The sequence below is a fragment of the Stylophora pistillata genome, chromosome 8 (genome assembly GCF_964205215.1).
Source record: "Stylophora pistillata chromosome 8, jaStyPist1.2, whole genome shotgun sequence".
Classification (NCBI taxonomy): domain Eukaryota; kingdom Metazoa; phylum Cnidaria; class Anthozoa; order Scleractinia; family Pocilloporidae; genus Stylophora; species Stylophora pistillata.
The window spans coordinates 19,340,291-19,357,554 of record NC_142526.1 but is presented as its reverse complement, the minus strand read 5'-3'; the positions used below and the strand labels follow the sequence as shown (position 1 = coordinate 19,357,554).

The following is a 17,264-nucleotide window of genomic DNA, read 5'->3' as shown; positions in this document are numbered from 1 at the left end:
GCATTATCCAATGATCCAGTTTTTAATAATCATCATTATGACATTGGGAATAAGAACAAACTTGTTACTAATAGGGTTAAATTAGAATCGACGAAAGGAGCGTTTTTTTTTTTTTTTTTTTAATAAAGGAGCAAATATATTTAATAATTGTGCATGAATCTTGTTCCAATCCTGTTCTCTTTTGTATGTTCATATTTTTAGATTCTTATATAGTTTTTTTAATTTTTTGCGTACTTTCTCTTTTATTTTATTAGTTAATCACTTCTTCATTGTACGCAAGACCCATGTTTAGTAGCAGTTTTTAGAACTGAAATGGTCATCCTGCATAAGTTTTTTTATCATTATCGTCATCATCATCATCATCACCACCACCACCACCAACACCATCATCATCATCATCATCGTTATTATTATTATTATTATTATTATTATTATTATTATTATTATTATTATTATTATTATTATTATTATTATGAAGACAGTCAGGCAGCCAGTCAAATTGTAAGTTAGCCGGTGCATCGGCCGGTTAATCCGCACGTCGATCTCTCAATACTCTTCACGCAAGGAAGAGAGGTGTAAACATTTCTTCTAAAGCTTTATTTTCACATCGTAAATGCAGCTTTGTAACTGCTTGTAACTGCGTGCTACAGATCGAACCAACACTGCATTACATCTGACTTCAAGAGGACAAAAGTACAAATTTTTTACTTAAACGAATAATTAGTGGGTAAATACCGAATACATCCTGTGATATAAATAATTACACACTCGGGTAAAATGTCATAATCCTTTCGATTCCACAGCACGTATACCAAGTATCGCATACAATTTGCCTGTGGTCCAATCATACGGACTTTAGACGCAATGGAACAATCTTATACGCACTGCCTCGACGGGACCACAGATACCAAACAACTCACAGGTGGCGCCAGTTCCTGAACTACTCAAAGAGTGAAGTAAAGCAAAATCAAAGTGATCTCGAATTACTCTGGACACTCTAAGGAAATTCGCTTCCAAAATAATGAAATGACATTATACAAATGGTAATGTTGTGGTGTTGTTATTCATTCAGGTTGGGAAGCGTTGAATTACTTTCAGTTTTCAATGTCGTTGGTTTTCCAACCAAAGAAATACATATAGTTTACGGAATTTATCAAAATTGGGCTGCTGTTCAGCAGTTAAAACAAGGGCTCCCAATTAAATTTAAATAGAACTGTCGTCTAATTAAATTAAATAAACCCCCACAGACTTGTTAGAACGTTTGAAGTATTACGGGTGCAACATTTCGTATGACACAAATTTACAAAAATAAAAACATTTCAGAACACGCTTGTAAGAAAGTTCAAGTGTCTTCCGCTAAAGACGCCACCCCACCACTAACATCCGGGTCTCTCTGCTCAGTTGTAATTAGTCCTTGAAGAAGTATCTTGTATTGGGTTGTTACGTCACTCTTAACTGTCAACTGTAATAAAAAAAAAAGTTGGGCGAAATAGGGTTAGTTTGCATAGTGATACAGGCGCGCTGAAAATATCACCATTCTCGCTTCCCGCTAAGTATATCAAGAATGGTTACGATTTCCAGATGCTCGAGTTTGCAGGGAGGGGTGGGAAGGGACTCGATCAACCCTTAAATTGTCATCATTTTTCACACTTTACTCGTGATTGTATCCAGCCTAAAGTATTCGTTATTATTAAATAAGGTCTATACTTTTATATACTTAATGTCGTAGTTAGGAACCGTTCAAAGCCATTTTCAACACGCGGAAGCCAACTAATGTCCTATTGATCGTCACTTTGTTTGAATCCGTTTTGTGGAAATGATTTATTTTCTTGGAAATAGCGCCCCGATGTCAGAAGTGTGAGTATATTTCTAATTCTTCCAAGGGTACTGAACAACGCAACTGTTCTTCATTCCCATCCCTCAGTCCTCTGCCTGACTAAGAAGTCCCTCGCTCGACCTACCTAGCAGTAGCCCGAAAAACTGACAGCTCAAAGTAAAGCATTTTATAGAGTGCCTCAGCGTTCAGACTCCAAGCGAAACAACCACTTAACTACATGAGGTGCATACATTTCTCGACACTTAAATTTCGCGATTTGGCGAAAATGGTGTGTCCTGAATCATTTCTTGAGTAAGACATAACCACGAGGAACAAGCCAAGTCTTAAGACAATGAACGTGACCAAAACTGAAAAGACCACACGATAAACTTACCATAGTACTGGTATTAACAGGTTCATTGGGCTGTGACAAACAGAAACGAAAATATACTGTTAGCCTAAAAAGAGGACAAGCGAGGGTCTGATAGCAAGGGTTTCAATAACTTTTTCCATTGGCGGCCGCCGATGATTCAATTGGCAGTTGCAAGGCAAAACCCAAACACGAGGAATGCTCGCAGGCTCAACGGACGCCTGTGAGAGGTCTAAGAGATGGCATAGACGGCTGGAAACCGACGTATATAAAAACCTCTGCTGAAAGCTGAAGCTGCTGGAATACAGTTCGAAAGGTTTGGGTTTGAGTCCTGGTCTAGCTCCTTGTGCTGTATTTCAAGGCTAGATACCTGACTTTCACAATGGTTCTGTCCACCTGGGGGTATGAGTGGGACTGGGTACCGGACAATTATCTAGGAAACCTAAAAAAGAGCTGGGGGAGGGGAGGGTTGGGGTACCAGCACTGAAGTTGCATCTTATCCAAAGGGAGCAGTTATACTCTAGTCCTAGTCTTAATCAGCATACGTTCAACTAGTGTGGACAACTTGGCGTGTCAGTGAGACTTAATTTTTTTACGACACAAGTAGTTAGCATCAAATGTGTTCCATCTGTGTTGTTACGACACAAGTAGTTAGCATCAAATATGTTCCATCTGTGTTGTTATGACACAAGTAGTTAGCGTCAAATATGTTTCACCTTGTGTTGTTATCGTACAGTTTTTGAGGAGGCGAGGCCGTTAGACTTTACTATCATTTTGTCTCCTTCTCGGGACCGCTATATTTGGAGCGGGCTCTTATCTTTCATTTTAAGTTCTCGGGAATAAAAAGCTTCATCTTAGCTGTGAAGCCAGACGTACAGGAACAAGACTTTTTATACTCGAGACCAAAAATGGTCGCCTCACGCGAAAGGGTTATTTACCGAATACACTATTCTGAAGATATGAAAACGAGTGAAAGCTCAAAGCCCTTGATATGAAATGTGATAACATTCATTTTCACGCGAAAAGTTTTGCAATTAACCTTATTTTGAAGAAGAAAGGTTTTTAGAAACAGAAAAGGCACAGCATATTTCAAGCAAGAGATTATCTCCTTCAAAAGATGACGTGCCCCCTTAAGAGTGGAAATAAAACACAGTAAAGAATACTCACGTCATGCCCTGCTGGCGGTTGCCACCGAAACACAATGTTCTTTTTCACTCCAATATCAACTCCTGCCTTTAAATATATAAATAAATCAATCACTAAATAATATAAAAAAGAAATGTAAAGCAAGTTAGACCTTCGTAGAACGAAATTAACTAGGGCAACGCTCATACTCCGAAAAGAAAAGAAATTGAAAATTGACAAAGGACGAAAAATAACTGTCTAAGCGACTGTATGGTGGCCCATTGTTATCACGGGAAAATCAGCAAGAAATGCTTCTTTTATTTAAAGCAATTTAAAATAAGAATAAATATTAAAAATAAAAACAATCAAAGAACAAAGAGGATAAAAAAAAAAACAGAAAACACAGGAATAAAAAATAAGAATAAAATAAAAAAATTAAAAATTTAAAAAACGAAATTATAAAATAAAAATATTAAGAACAGACAAGAAATTTAAGTTAAAAATTAAACATTAAGAATAAAAAAGAAAGAAAAAAAAGAAAAAGGAAAAAAAAATTAAAATTGAATACAAGTTAAAATTAAATGAAAACAAGTTTAAAAAGCAAGAGCAAAAAAACCTAAGCATAAATGCAAATAAATTTTAAATTTACTATGATAATGCTGGGCCGAAGTGAACATCACGATTTTCGTTTTCAAAATGAAATGAAATGTTGCCAGGCGGCCCATTGTTATCATAGCCTGCGACACGTAAGGTCATTGGACAACCTTATTCCCACGGCTCTCTTCTTCGACCTTCTCAAAATGGCGGCGGGTCGCATTCGTGCTCAGACTGGGAGAAGGACAAGCATTTGAAGAGTTATCTTGAGCGTTTTGTGCTAGCCAATTATTCCAGGAAAGAAACACCGGATTTATCTAGTCGGGAATACCCTGAATATGCATGGAGTCTGCCCACACTTCGTAGGAGATTGAAGTCATTATTAGAGGTGAACAGGTTGTCTTTTGTTGGTGGTATCGTGGAAGTGGCATTATCCAAGAAAAGAAATTAAAGTTCAATTTTGCAGAATGTGATGTGACAACCGTTCAAAGAGCCAAAATGAAGCCATGAAATGCATGTCCCTTGCATCCCCTTCATGTCCAGTGTTGGCCTTACTTAATACTGAAGACTTAAGTAAAATAAAAATCCCCAACCGATGGGTACAAACACTTTAAAACAATGCACAATAAGTAAAGTCCCCACGAGGGGGCAGGTGAAAACTGCATAACGGCAGTACTGCCAGTTTAGTATTTTTCTTTACGTGTTTCCAAGAGAGTAATTTCGGGATACCCGCTAAGAGCCTTCAAATTCCCAAGATCTTACCAATGAAGTGATGGTTCCTGTAGCTCTCCTTTGTCGTTTCTTTTGACCAACATTCCCTCGCCTCTCCAGCCCTTTGAGGTCACCATACCCATCACGTCATAGACCAAATTACGAGGAATAGCCCATTTATGTTGTTCCCGAAGTTTTCTCTGCAAGGTACGATATCCAAGGTACTGCCCTGGACCTTCCATTTCCTCTTGTACAGCTTTCTTGACATATTCTATGCTGGTTTCATAACGAATATACTTGATGCCGAAAAAAATCAATCTCCAACTAAGTGCAGGCAGACTCCATGCATATTCAGGGTATTCCCGACTAGATAAATCCGGTGCTTCTTTCCTGTAATAATTGGCTAGCACATAGCGCTCAAGATCACTCTTCAAATGCTCGTCCCTCTCCCAGTCTGAGCAACGAATGCGACCCGCCGCCATTTTGAGAGAGTGAAAGAAGAGAGACCTGGGAATGAGGTTGTCCACTGACCTTACCTGTCGCAAGCTATGATAGCAATGTGCCGCCTGGCAACATTTCATTTTGAAAACGAAAATCGTGATATTCACTTCGGCCCAACGTTATCATAGTAAATTCAAAATTTATTTGTATTTATACTTAGGTTTTTTTTTAGCTCTTGCTTTTAAAATTTGTTTTCATTTAATTTTAATTTTTTTCCTTTTTCTTTTTTTTCTTTCTTTTTTATTTTTAATGCTTTATTTTTAACTTAAATTTTTTGTCTGTTCTTAATATCTTTATTTTATAAAATGATGTGGTTATTTTTAATTTTTTAATTTTATTCTTTATTCCTGTGTTTTCTGTTTGTTTTTTTTTTACTCTTGTTTGTTCTTTGATTGTTTTTATTTTAAATTTTGATTCTTATTTTGTATCTTTTTAACTAAAAGAAGCATTTCTTGCTGATTTTCCTATCATAACAATGGGCCACCATACGACTGTTCTCAGACAGTGACGTAAGTGTCGACGATCAAAGAGGAGGTGATCCTCTAAGTCATGTGAAGAATTGTTGGACAACCAAATGCTTTAAGTCTAGTCAGTGGAAACAATAACACAACGACAAACAAAAAAGACAAACCTTTTGAGGCTCAAAGGTGAATCCCAGTTCGTTAGCTTCCTTGGGATTGTCGAAATAAAAGTCACTTGACTGAACAGAAAACAAACACCAAAATTAGTAACAGAAAAATGCTACGGTTTTCTAGGGCGCATTTAAGGATAAAATTTTCATGTACCTTTTTCGTTTGTATACTGGACTTAATACAGCCAATTTCTACTGCTCTTTCCACAGCCTTAAATCCATCAGGGGTTGATACGCTCTTCATTGTTAACAAAACTGTCTTCTGGATTGCTTTTACCTCTGGAAGAAAAGTGGTGGCAGTGACGTTGTCAAAGCGGTTAAAGGAGAGCAATTCATGTGGAGATATACTCAAACGCACCTAACAACACAGTAGGTGACTTTTATCGACAAGGGCGGGGTACGTGCATTTCTAAATGTTCGCACGGACAAAACACGCGTAGGTCTTGGTGCGAAACACCAATACCCTTAGAACGGGAACGGGAACGGGAACGGGAACGGGAACGGGAACGGGAACGGGAACGGGAACGGGAACGGGAACGGGAACGGGAACGGGAACGGGAACGGGAACGGGAACGGGAACGGGAACGGGAACGGGAACGGGAACGGGAACGGGAACGGGAACGGGAACGGGAGTGGGGGTGGGCAGTCTCCAAAAAATTTTTTTTAGCCCTTTGGGCCTCAGTTTGGTCCAAAAGTAAGGAGGGGCCTGGGCCCCATGGGCCCCTCGCCCCCCAGGCCCCTCGCCTGGATCCGCCACCGTTCAAAGCTCGATACTAGGGACTTTAAGCAAACCACGACGGCGACGGCAACGAGAACGTGGAAAAACAATAGATCTAATTGGCAGAACAATAGCCCAGCACGTGCGTTTTAAAACTTTGTACATTTCTTAGCCGTCCTTTGCAAAACAACAACGCGAAATCCCCAAAATTGCGTCGTCTGCGAAGCGAAACCGCGGCGGCAAATTATTTTAATTTTAATTTGGAACTCAACGCTACTTTTATGCGTTATGTTGAGTTTGAAGTCTGGTGCTTTAAGAGACGGTAAACACATGCAGCCATTTTGGAAATTCTAACTAAAAGTAGAAACTCCTTTTTGTAATCGACGTCTTCCGTGCCGTTGCCGTTGCCGTTGCTTAAAGTCCCTACTCCTAACTGAAACCCCACATTTGTCAAACCTGACAACTGACACTTTCCGAATCCGAAATATCACAAGCCCGAAACTTGCCGAATCTTATATTTTCCAGTGCGGCTTCCAGAACCTGAGAGTTTTCAAATCCTACATTTAATGAATCTGGAAATATACGAGTTCGACACTCCCGAGACACTGAAAACTCTGGAGAACGACACTTCCCTTTCGGGAGTCGAAGGTATTTGCTGATATCGAATAATTCGCAGTAGATAAAATGTAAAATACTCAGGACTACTAGAAACGTTTTCTGCTACTAGAGCCCAAACCTTCTTCCTCTTCCTCCTCCACTTCCGCTCTCAGTGACTCGGCTCTCGGCATCAACTCATCCCAGCCCCTCAGGTACACAATATTTGACCAGGCGCGGCCCAGTAGTCGGACAGAGTAGGGCTGCTCCTGAAATGGAATCATGAGAGCGATGCATATTAAGGCCACACTTATTTTTATATCTCTCAGTTAGTACGTGTACTATGATAGATTAATTTAGCGTATTTCATTGTATGGCCTGCTACGTTTGTTTGGATTGAAATTTTCCCTCTCCGTTTAAACCTGGAGATATGATGATTATCTTTCTAAACTCGTTTTCTGAGTCCCTACTGCGAGCTACGGAACCCTGTTCTTTATCCCTTCGCTTTCGCTTGAGCCATAAATCCAAGCGTAACTTACAGTACTGACCTCGAACTCGGTTATAGTCAAACCTGTATTAAACATTCACCCACGGGGAAAGGCGGGATGACCCCCGCTTAATACAGGTTGACCACTTAATACCGGTTCCACTGGATAGGGGTGTTATAGAAAGGCCATTTTATCTTATAATTGACCATTTAATGTACAAGAACCCGCTCAAAAATATTTCTAACATTGATTTCGGGGGGTAAACATGGATCGAATTTTACTTCAAAGATTATTTGTAGCTTGATTTGACTGTATTACGAGGTATGTGCTCAATGTAATAGAATGTTACGAAAACAAGTGTAAGAGAAATATGATAAACACTGGCCCAACAATTTGCACGTTGCTTTCAAGTTTCGACCAGGGTCACTACTTTGTCTCTCCTTGCAAGACTGTCAACCCTCACGATGCCTCTCCACTCCACCCACGATCACAAGTCAGTTCTTACTTACCCCGTTGTTTATCTCTACTGAGACTTCATCGGCGTAGAGTTCACTTCGATGATCCGGGTTGAATGATATTGTGATCTCTTTCGACTCGCCTGTAATGTATAAATGTTTTGCTTTAGTAAAAATTTATTAATAATGAAAAATCCAAAACTTAAAAAATTACATAACCAAAAAAATACAGGAGTTCATTGTCCAGATCAGGGAAATGTTTCCGTTTTTTTTTTTTTTTCACTGACATACCTGGACCGATCGCACCTTGAGCAGGAACACAGTCAAATACAGCCATTCCATTGTAATTCGACGGACCTGAAAAAGACAAAAGAAAAACATTTTATAAAAGAGTAATTGACGATAGAATTAAAACAAGTTTTCGACTACACGTGTAAGGAGTGTCACAAACTAAAATCCCTTAGTCGCATACACGCCGTCATATTCAGTAGAGTGTAAACAGCTTCCTCGGCCCAGTGCGACTGCAACTGCCAGCTTCATGAGACTAAAGCCGCATCATTCCTTTACAACGTACATGACTTTATAAGGAGAGTTGCGAATTATGCTTAGGCAGGATTCGTTTACAAGTCTTTTTGCTCACTGTTTTTTTTTTTGTCTCCTAGTTAATGCGGCTCAAGCGCTGAAAAAAAAAAAAAAACCTAACAAGAGAAAGATGCTTTCTTCTTTTCGCGAGCGTGGGACAATCAAACAAAAAAACAAAAATGAGTCCCCGTGAGGACTCGAATCTCAGACCTTTGGATTTCGCGCTGTGATGCTCCACCGGCTGAGCCATAGCTTGGCAACTACGAAAATACCTATGGAATCCCAAGGTCTCAGGTTCGATTCCTTATGTCGACTTGAAATTTTTTCTTAGTCCCATATTCGTGACAAGAAAAAAAACTACTGAGCTCAAAATTTATAATAAGCCAACTGTCTCGCTAGCACATCCAAGTAGCACAACGATCTTTTTTTTTTTTTTTAATAAATTTCAGAAACGGAAGACTTTTCCTGCATGAAAGAAAGCATCAGGAGTAAAAGTCGTAACTGGTAGCTTCCACTATATCAGTCTCACCTAACGCATGTTGTTGAGTTTCTGGCATCTCGCTAAATGGCGGGAGGAACCTGGGTAACACTTGCGCTCGGCTGTGACGTAATGGAGATAGGCTGTCAAGCTGTAGTGAATAGGTGATTGACAGCTCTGAAGTGTTAGATATCTGCAAATGGAAGAGCCGTCAAAATAGGTTAAAATTATTAGAAGTTTACACCATTAGAAGACATCAAAAAAAAAAAAAAAAAAAAAAATACCGTTGCTGTGACTGACGGGGTTTCCTGGAAGCTGCTATAATTTGTCACGTTGTATTTATGCCAACGCAGAAAAAACTCACACTGATATCTAATGATGTCCTCTCGTTCCTGTTTATCTCATTTCTTTCTTATGGAAAGGCGATGACAGATTGAATAGGAATGAGGTCTGGTTGCCTAACGTAAAGATCCCACAAAAACATGAAAAGAAGAACCATGGGTGAAAGTCGAATGAGTAGACAGTTTTAACAACCAAACGTCATCGCAAGTCGGTTTCTTTTAACTAAATTTTTGCTTGAACCAACAGGAAGTGCATTCATATAAATTTTTTCGCTCTGAGAGTTATTTTTACTAAATCACTCTGCTACGCTTGTTCAGCCCCAATACTTGCGTCTTCAGTCAACAGTGTTTAGGTAAGAGCACTTATTGCCAAGAACACAACGCAGTGACCACGACCCGGACCCCAAACAAGACTTCTTGATACGTGCACGATAACCGGGTCAAGCGATCACATCTTCGGTCTTCCACGACATTTAACTGCAAATTTACCTGCGCCTAAAACCTTACTAATACGTTGTGGGGGGAAGGAAAAGCAGTCTAAAAATATTTTAGCTTCATCAATAGGTTCTTCCTTTTGTTACCTTAAAACTGGACGAGATCGTGTCACCAACAAGAGCGTCTCCTAAATCCAGCAGACCATCCTCGACTGACAGAGAGATGACAGGTTGCACCCCCCTTCCTTTTAGCCTGAGGTATACTGTATTCCGGGGGCACCGCACTTCTAAGACCTCATGGAACTAAGTATCAACGGGATAGACAAGGCTCGATTAGAACAGTCTACTCGTCAAATAAGGGAACCGATTGTTTACGTTATTAACTACGCTGCAAAACTGTGTCGGCGAAAGTTGTATCAGTTAACATAAGTGCAAATGGACACAGCTTATCTTAACTTCTATGGCCACAAAGCAGGGACATGGAACAATGCCCACCTTTCCAAAAGACAGTTAGAGTAATCGCAATCTCGTTTTCAAAGTGCTAATTCTCTTTTCCAGGGGTTGAAAAGAAAGAACGTGGCCTCATCGAAACATAGGTTACATTTGATTGGCTGTTTAAAAAACGGTTTCCTTCGTGGTAACTTGCCAGATGCCATTTCGCTACGTAATGCTTCTTTAAAGTCATTCTTCTTCCATATTGCCCCGCTTTGATATCATTAAAGTATTTAGCAGTAACTACACTGTAATAGATTTTATTATCCAACTGCATTAGGTAGCGTGCAAATAACGCGCATGTTCAATACAAACCAGACAGGTAAAGGATGGCGAGGAATGGCGAATATTAACCCATAACACCCCAACATCAGCATGTATATTCTCCATACAGCGTTCAAGGCACTGACAGGAGAATTTGTTTAGTAATCAAGAGCTTTATTCTCACGACCTTATTGTTTGATTCAGGCGTGTTGCTGTGAGGAGAAATTAGATACTAGTCACTCCTAGAACCCAAAAGGGTTAGTTTCACACCACACACTCAAACTCTTACCTCTTTGGGGGCGTTAGGACCAAACGACACAATCACATTATGAGTCGCTTGGGGATCCAGGGTCCTTAACGCGTTCAACATCTGAAAAGGACCGTGAGGATCTAATAACGAGGAGCTCATCTGAAAAGTAGAACATGAAAAAACAGTGAGAGTGTATAGAAGGATACCCGGCAAATTGACAACACTTAGTTAACGAGAATATGTTGGTATAGAATTATATAAGAAGTACTAAAAGAAAAAAAAACTAGAATTCTAGTAAGAAATCCTAGACTACAAAAACAGCGATAAAAATCTTAATTATACCCCTATAACTGAAACTTGGACATTACTTATCGCCGGGGCAAGAAAGAGGGTGGGGGGGGGGGGGGGTGGTCGGAGGATTTTGTTTGTGCCACGATAAAATTTACCTAATCCCCCACAAGGCTCTGCAGTAATCTAGTTTACCCCCCCCCCCTTCATTGGCAGTCAATTTACCCCCCTTTTTTTTCTGCCGGCGACGACTCTACCCCCTCTCTGTTCCCCGTTAAAATCATGTAATCCCCTTTATCCCCTTCCAAATCCTCAGCACCGTTCCCCCCCAGGAATAAATAACTGGTCCCTATCTACAACATTCATTACGACGCTAGGGAAGCAAACTCCACAGGCTCTTAGCTTGGTTCCCCGTAGACTCTCCTTGAGGCTAAAAGTTTACTGCTGAATTTTGATACCAAGTCGGGCTATTCTGCCATAGTTACTGGTAAACTGTTCAAATAGTTGAGGTCAGTTCTTACCTTTATAGGTTCGTCAGAAATATTTTGAATGGTGAAGCTTTTTATCTCCGATCGACCTTAGTAAAACACAAACAAGCAAAATATATAATAAATAAATACCTCTTACTAATCGAGTTTGAGGTCTGTACCATAAGTTACGGACCAAGCTTTTTCCGCCCAGATTTATGGCGCCTATCATATTTCCGGGATCAACTAGAGGGGAAAGATTCCAATTTAAACAAACTTTTGAATATAGCGGGCCGTGCAGGGAGATGCGGCCTGCTAAATTGACCAATCATTGCGCACATGCTGACTAAAAGACATAACAAGGAACAATACAACCATTTCAAACGAAATTTAGGGTAAAAGTCTTAAAAGTTTTGGCTCCAAGTTACAAACAGTAACACCGCTGACGACGTTAGAGTTGCTCAAAAAAATATTATGGTCACTATTTATGGACAGTTTGGGTAAACTAGCTAGAACACCATGCGCAAACGGGAGGCTCCAGGAGTCTGATCAGGAATTTAATTTCACTCTCTGAGTCACTGGCTCTCTCTTCTTCAGCCCTGGGTACACGCTTAAATACCCCAATGGTAGGTATGTTTGGGCTTACGGGACAATTGACCTTGGTAGGGTAAACATATTTTTTTGAACGCTAACCAAAATAATCTCACAAGACATTGGCAATGAACAACAAAGTACTTGAAAAACAACCAATCTTCGAGAACTAAAACCTAAACAAAACTTCCCGTTGAGGACTCTAAGCAAGGTTAAGAACAAACCCAAACACGACTATCGCTGACGATCATCGTGCGAGAATTAATCCCTACTACAGCGTTCACGGACACATCACTCAAAAGGTAAAATAAAAGTGTGGTCCTGCAACACATAGCGAGCCTTAATAATTCCCCGACACTTTGTCAGAAAAATCCTAATTTTAGTAGTTCCCAAACACTTCTAATCGTAGTAGTTCATAAAACTATGAAACTTTTTCAATTAAAAGTTTCTTGTTTAAGTTACAGTGGACAACAGAATTACGCTCCTGGATAAATAACTTATGAAAGAGTAATCTTCCGTAGAGGAAGATCCTTTCACTCGACGCAACTCACGAGGGAAATGATATGCTCTTGTTCTTACCGAGGGACACATTTGCAAAGTCTATAACAGATCTTCCACTATCAGAAACGACCACCAAATGAGGCCGCACGGCCGGACAGTGTACTTCTAAATAGATCGTGTTGTGAACACTTTGAAAGAAACAGAAAGAAACCATGTTAATATTTACCCACGAAAGTCCACACAGAAAATAATATTCAAATTTGAAAATCGGATTTACGCCTCGAACACCAATGATTACTTTCCCAACCACACCATTTCATTGTTCGCATTAATTTGGGTAAATTGGCACTGATGTCCAGGATCGAAAGACAGTTTGGTTGGTGGAAACTTTGTGTAACTCTGTCTTCAACTAGCTTTTCACATGCCTGATATTTGACATAATCACAAGTGTTTCGGTACAATTTTCTATATGACGAACATTTGTGATGCTTGTAGGAAGGAAATTGCATCTCGTCAACTACTTATCCTGGAGATCAAAGATATTTCTAGACTGAGCAAAGAAGTGGTTAATAGCTTCTGACTAAACGGTGCAGGGGTTAATGCCTTGAAGAAGACTTGACAAAGATACTTTTGACTGAAATTGTAAATGGCTTTAGGGAAATTCTACTCCCTACATTTCGTAACAAATTTCCGCTAGCCTTACTGCAGCTCAAGGGCGTCTGTTAGAATCTCTCCTAGCCAATCTCACCTGCATGACAAGGAGTTAGGTTCGGTACATCGCCCCGGGGCAACGAAGCAGGGAATCAAGTATCTAGAGAACGCATTCTGATAAGTCCTGAGTAAAGCCAAGTGGGCTGACTCGTATTCACTGGATCTAAAAAGACAACAACAAACAAGTTTTTAACTTATGACAACATCTTCGTCCATCTTCTTTTACACAAGACTCTTCCGACTTTACTAATCGCTGTAGTCTTAAGATGCTCATTACACAAACAAGGGACATTCCTTTAGACACCACTTTCTCCTTCCCTTCCTAAACTCGACCGTTAGTCTTTCCTCATCCGCTGAAACGCTCGAGAGGTCAACTTTAGTAACTCTAAACGTTGGCAATTTACATAATCAACTCAGTTGATAAAACCAAATTATCTTGGAACATCCCGCCCTCCCCCCTCCCCCCTTCCCCACCCCGGCACATTACCACTCACCCCTTTTATTCATATGTAGTTTAATGTTAATTTGGGCTGGGTATTTGTCCTTCTGATGAGGAATTCAATTATTGCAGTTAGTTCTTGTACACTCACCCGTCAATTACATCAGCGACAGTGAAAGTTTTGGTCGGAGACTGGGTGGTAGCGGCGAGGCTGGTGTTGCTCGGCGTATTTCCTCGCTTTGGTGATGCCTTGGCACTCTTTCCAGCCTGGGCTTTGCCACCTTTCTTTTTCTGTTATAACAACGGAAACAAGAAACGAAACCATCAAGCTTGAATGGGAGAACGCTACTCAGTTCAACCTCCGTCCGCGGGACACCCCCCCTCTTTTAGAGTGTCCCTTAAATGACAGCCATGGATACAAAGGCTCTAGGAGCATTTCTTTCACTGGCGAAAAAAGTTTGCTTTCTTTGAATAGAGGCCTCCGCCACGTAAAGGTTCATCAATATCTAAATTCGCATTGGAGAAATAAAGAACTGCAGAAAGCTAGAACTTAACCTGGAGCGCAAAGTATACTTATATATATATAAGTGCTAGTTCATAGCTGTTGCTCCCTGCATTGCGTCAGGGAGACAACAGTAAAAGTACATCGGCACAATAAAAACCCCGGAAAGTAAAAGGACATCGGCAAACTGTTCCCAAACAGTTTGCCGATGTCCTTTTACTTTCCGGGGTAGAGAGAGAGATGCTGTGAGAACTAATCATTTCTCAGGGACAAAACACAGTGACCCATCCAGGGTTTAAAACCGGACCTTACGGCCCCCCTACGCAAAGTTCACCATTTCACAGCAAATCCAACTCTAGTGCAAACGACTGCAGGTGGCTACGAAAAAGCCTCATTGTTTGTCGAGAGCAACGACCTCAAGAGCGACAAGTTCCTACCAAAGACACTTACCTGTCCTGTATTTTGCTCCTGAGGCTTCTCTGGAGGTGACGCTAGTTCCAGTCTCTTTCTTTCACTTTCAGCTTCTCGTTCCATCATACGCACGGCCTCTTGTCGAACCATATTTGGATCCATACGGGGAGTGAAAGTCACATGAACCAAACAGCGCTGAAACAAAGAATGGAAGTGAGTGTTCCAACAGAAAGTGGAAAAAAAAATTGACTTAGCAGCTGTAACCTAACAAAGTTCAAATAGAAATACAACAAATGTCGTGCGACTCGATCTCGTTGATTTAACGTAAATACATACGATTGCATTACGAGTCTATCGAAAACCTATCCGCAACAACCGAGGCATCATCGATAGCACTGACGACAAACTATACGTCTTACGTAATCTCGTGTACTGATAGCGAATAAACGAGATCTCGTCGTGCAGCAATTTTAAGTTGAACTGAACAAGAAGTTGGGACGTTAGGGGAAAATAGCCTGAGTAAACTCGCTAAGCAGAAGGTATAAAGAGTCTTGTATCACAAAGCTCTCTTCTTTAATGTATCATGCCTTGCTGTCTAAACCTCTACATGATTTTCTTCTATGAGAAACTCCAACTCTCAATCTGACTCCAACTCCAACTATTTTCGACCACTTCACCTTTTGCTCTTCAAAAGCGCAAGATAAATTTTCAATAGGTTCAATGAATAGTTTATTATCGCCAAAGTATAATCAAGTTAGCGAAAAAATAGTCGTCTTGATTTTCATATGTTCATTTAGAATATTTACATCAAAAGTAGTATTCATTAACACAAATACCTTTTCATTTCAAAGTATCGAAGGGAAAAGGAACAAGAGTTGAGTGTAAAAAGCTTCAAGTCTTTTAAACAATAAATGACTTAATAACTTTAAAATTTACCTCTCCCGGGTTGACGGTGCCAACTGCTGGGGACACAGTCAGGGGTGCATCAGCAGGGACCATAAATTCGAACGACGTGGGGCCCACCTCTACAATGGGACCTGAGCCAATTCTGGGCACTGGATGGGTGAATTCATTTGCGCTGGTGTGCGAGTTGATGACTTCAATGTGAGCTGCGCATGTATCCGAGACAGCTGTGGCTTTCATTTTGATCACAGAGTGAGAGAGTTCCAGTGGAGGAAGGACGCCCACTGCTCTACAGTGAAGTTTGAACTCGCGGCCAATGCCAGTCTTACAGGTTAGATCAAACTCGTATTCCTACAAAGACATAGGAAGGTAAAGTTTCGACCTCTTAAAAACAAAGATCTTATTACAAAACAAAAACACTTCTTGCCAATAGCTAGGTATAGACTTTGACTTTGATTTTCAATAATATATGAAGTAAATCATATCTTGAGAGGGAAAACGCGACTAACCAATTCACAAGTGGTTTCAGTGTGGCGCAAGTTTGTCTGGCTAGAACAGCGCGAAGTAAAGCAAAATTTATATAATCCCGGATCATTTTAGACACTCAGTTGAAAGTTACTCAAACCTCTGACTGTTCTTTTACATGACTCACTTTAGCTTTTTTGGCGTTGAACATGATGTCCACATCAAAACTTTCCAAAGGCAGCAGGGTACCGAATCCATCATTAGGCTGAACATCAACCGTCTGAAGTATTTAAAAACACAAAGCCGTGAGACAAAGGCGCTGAAAGCTGGGCATGAATGCTTTAGAGAAGGAATGATGCGACAGGTTTAAATTTGAGATGACAATCCGAAATCTCTATGACAAAGCATCACACAAAATCCTTAAAAAATCTTAAACTCTAACGAACATCGGTGATTGCAAATAAGATGATATTCTTGCATGAGGATGCGCTGTTAGGCAAGAGTCCTCTTTGAACCAAGATTCAAGTTCTTATAAGTTTCGAATTCTTTTTTATCCCTTGGTACAGATGAAAATACAACTCACATCAGGTACTCCACAAAATCCAAATTGCTGAGGTAATACAGACTTGTTAGTTAAGGTGACTGTCCGTCTGACTGACTCCAGCACTGAACAGAAACCAAAGTCGATGACTCGAACGTCAAACTCGATGTCTGATGACGTCACCATCGCTCTCACTGTGAACGGAACTGGCCGCGTCTATAGATGAAAAGGCAAAGAAGCTCTTCAAGATACGGTGGCGACTTAAATACTGGATACTCCAAATTCACGTCATGAACCTCAACGAGAATAGTTCGGAAATAAAACGGAAATAATAGGTTCCAGTTCCTTACTCGAAAAACTGATTTTGGAGTATCCATTTAAGTCACGACCTTCCAGGCACACAGTCACGCAATCGTACGTGAAGCGAACATTGTCACGTGCACGCACACATCTCGTGAAAAAACGTACAAAATGTTACGAAACGTCGCATCCACTGTAACTGAAAAGTTGCAAATCATGTTGCATCTCTACACGGTACAGGAGAAAAGCACAGTACCGGAGTATCACACCTAAGTAAACGCCAGATACCGAACCTGGCATA

At 40.4% G+C, this 17,264-nt stretch overlaps 1 protein-coding gene across 2 annotated transcripts in view; it reads right to left on the bottom strand.

Moving 5' to 3' along the window:
• Positions 1–582: 582 nt before the first annotated feature.
• Positions 583–17,264, bottom strand: part of LOC111338728 (cilia- and flagella-associated protein 74) — a 38,259-nt gene continuing 21,577 nt past the window's right edge. For both annotated transcript variants that reach the window (XM_088730287.1, XM_088730288.1), the window contains exons 31-49: positions 16,706–16,879; positions 16,310–16,402; positions 15,691–16,008; positions 14,794–14,949; positions 13,993–14,132; positions 13,440–13,565; positions 12,770–12,879; positions 11,654–11,709; positions 10,884–11,003; positions 9,986–10,141; positions 9,115–9,256; positions 8,295–8,360; positions 8,058–8,146; positions 7,203–7,329; positions 5,903–6,027; positions 5,749–5,817; positions 3,354–3,419; positions 2,211–2,240; positions 583–1,462 (exon numbers count right to left, since the gene is read on the bottom strand). In XM_088730287.1, the coding sequence (XP_088586413.1) occupies positions 1,343–1,462; positions 2,211–2,240; positions 3,354–3,419; positions 5,749–5,817; positions 5,903–6,027; positions 7,203–7,329; positions 8,058–8,146; positions 8,295–8,360; positions 9,115–9,256; positions 9,986–10,141; positions 10,884–11,003; positions 11,654–11,709; positions 12,770–12,879; positions 13,440–13,565; positions 13,993–14,132; positions 14,794–14,949; positions 15,691–16,008; positions 16,310–16,402; positions 16,706–16,879 (2,283 nt within the window). In that variant the 3' untranslated portion in view covers positions 583–1,342. The remainder of the gene's footprint in view (positions 1,463–2,210; positions 2,241–3,353; positions 3,420–5,748; positions 5,818–5,902; positions 6,028–7,202; positions 7,330–8,057; positions 8,147–8,294; positions 8,361–9,114; positions 9,257–9,985; positions 10,142–10,883; positions 11,004–11,653; positions 11,710–12,769; positions 12,880–13,439; positions 13,566–13,992; positions 14,133–14,793; positions 14,950–15,690; positions 16,009–16,309; positions 16,403–16,705; positions 16,880–17,264) is intronic.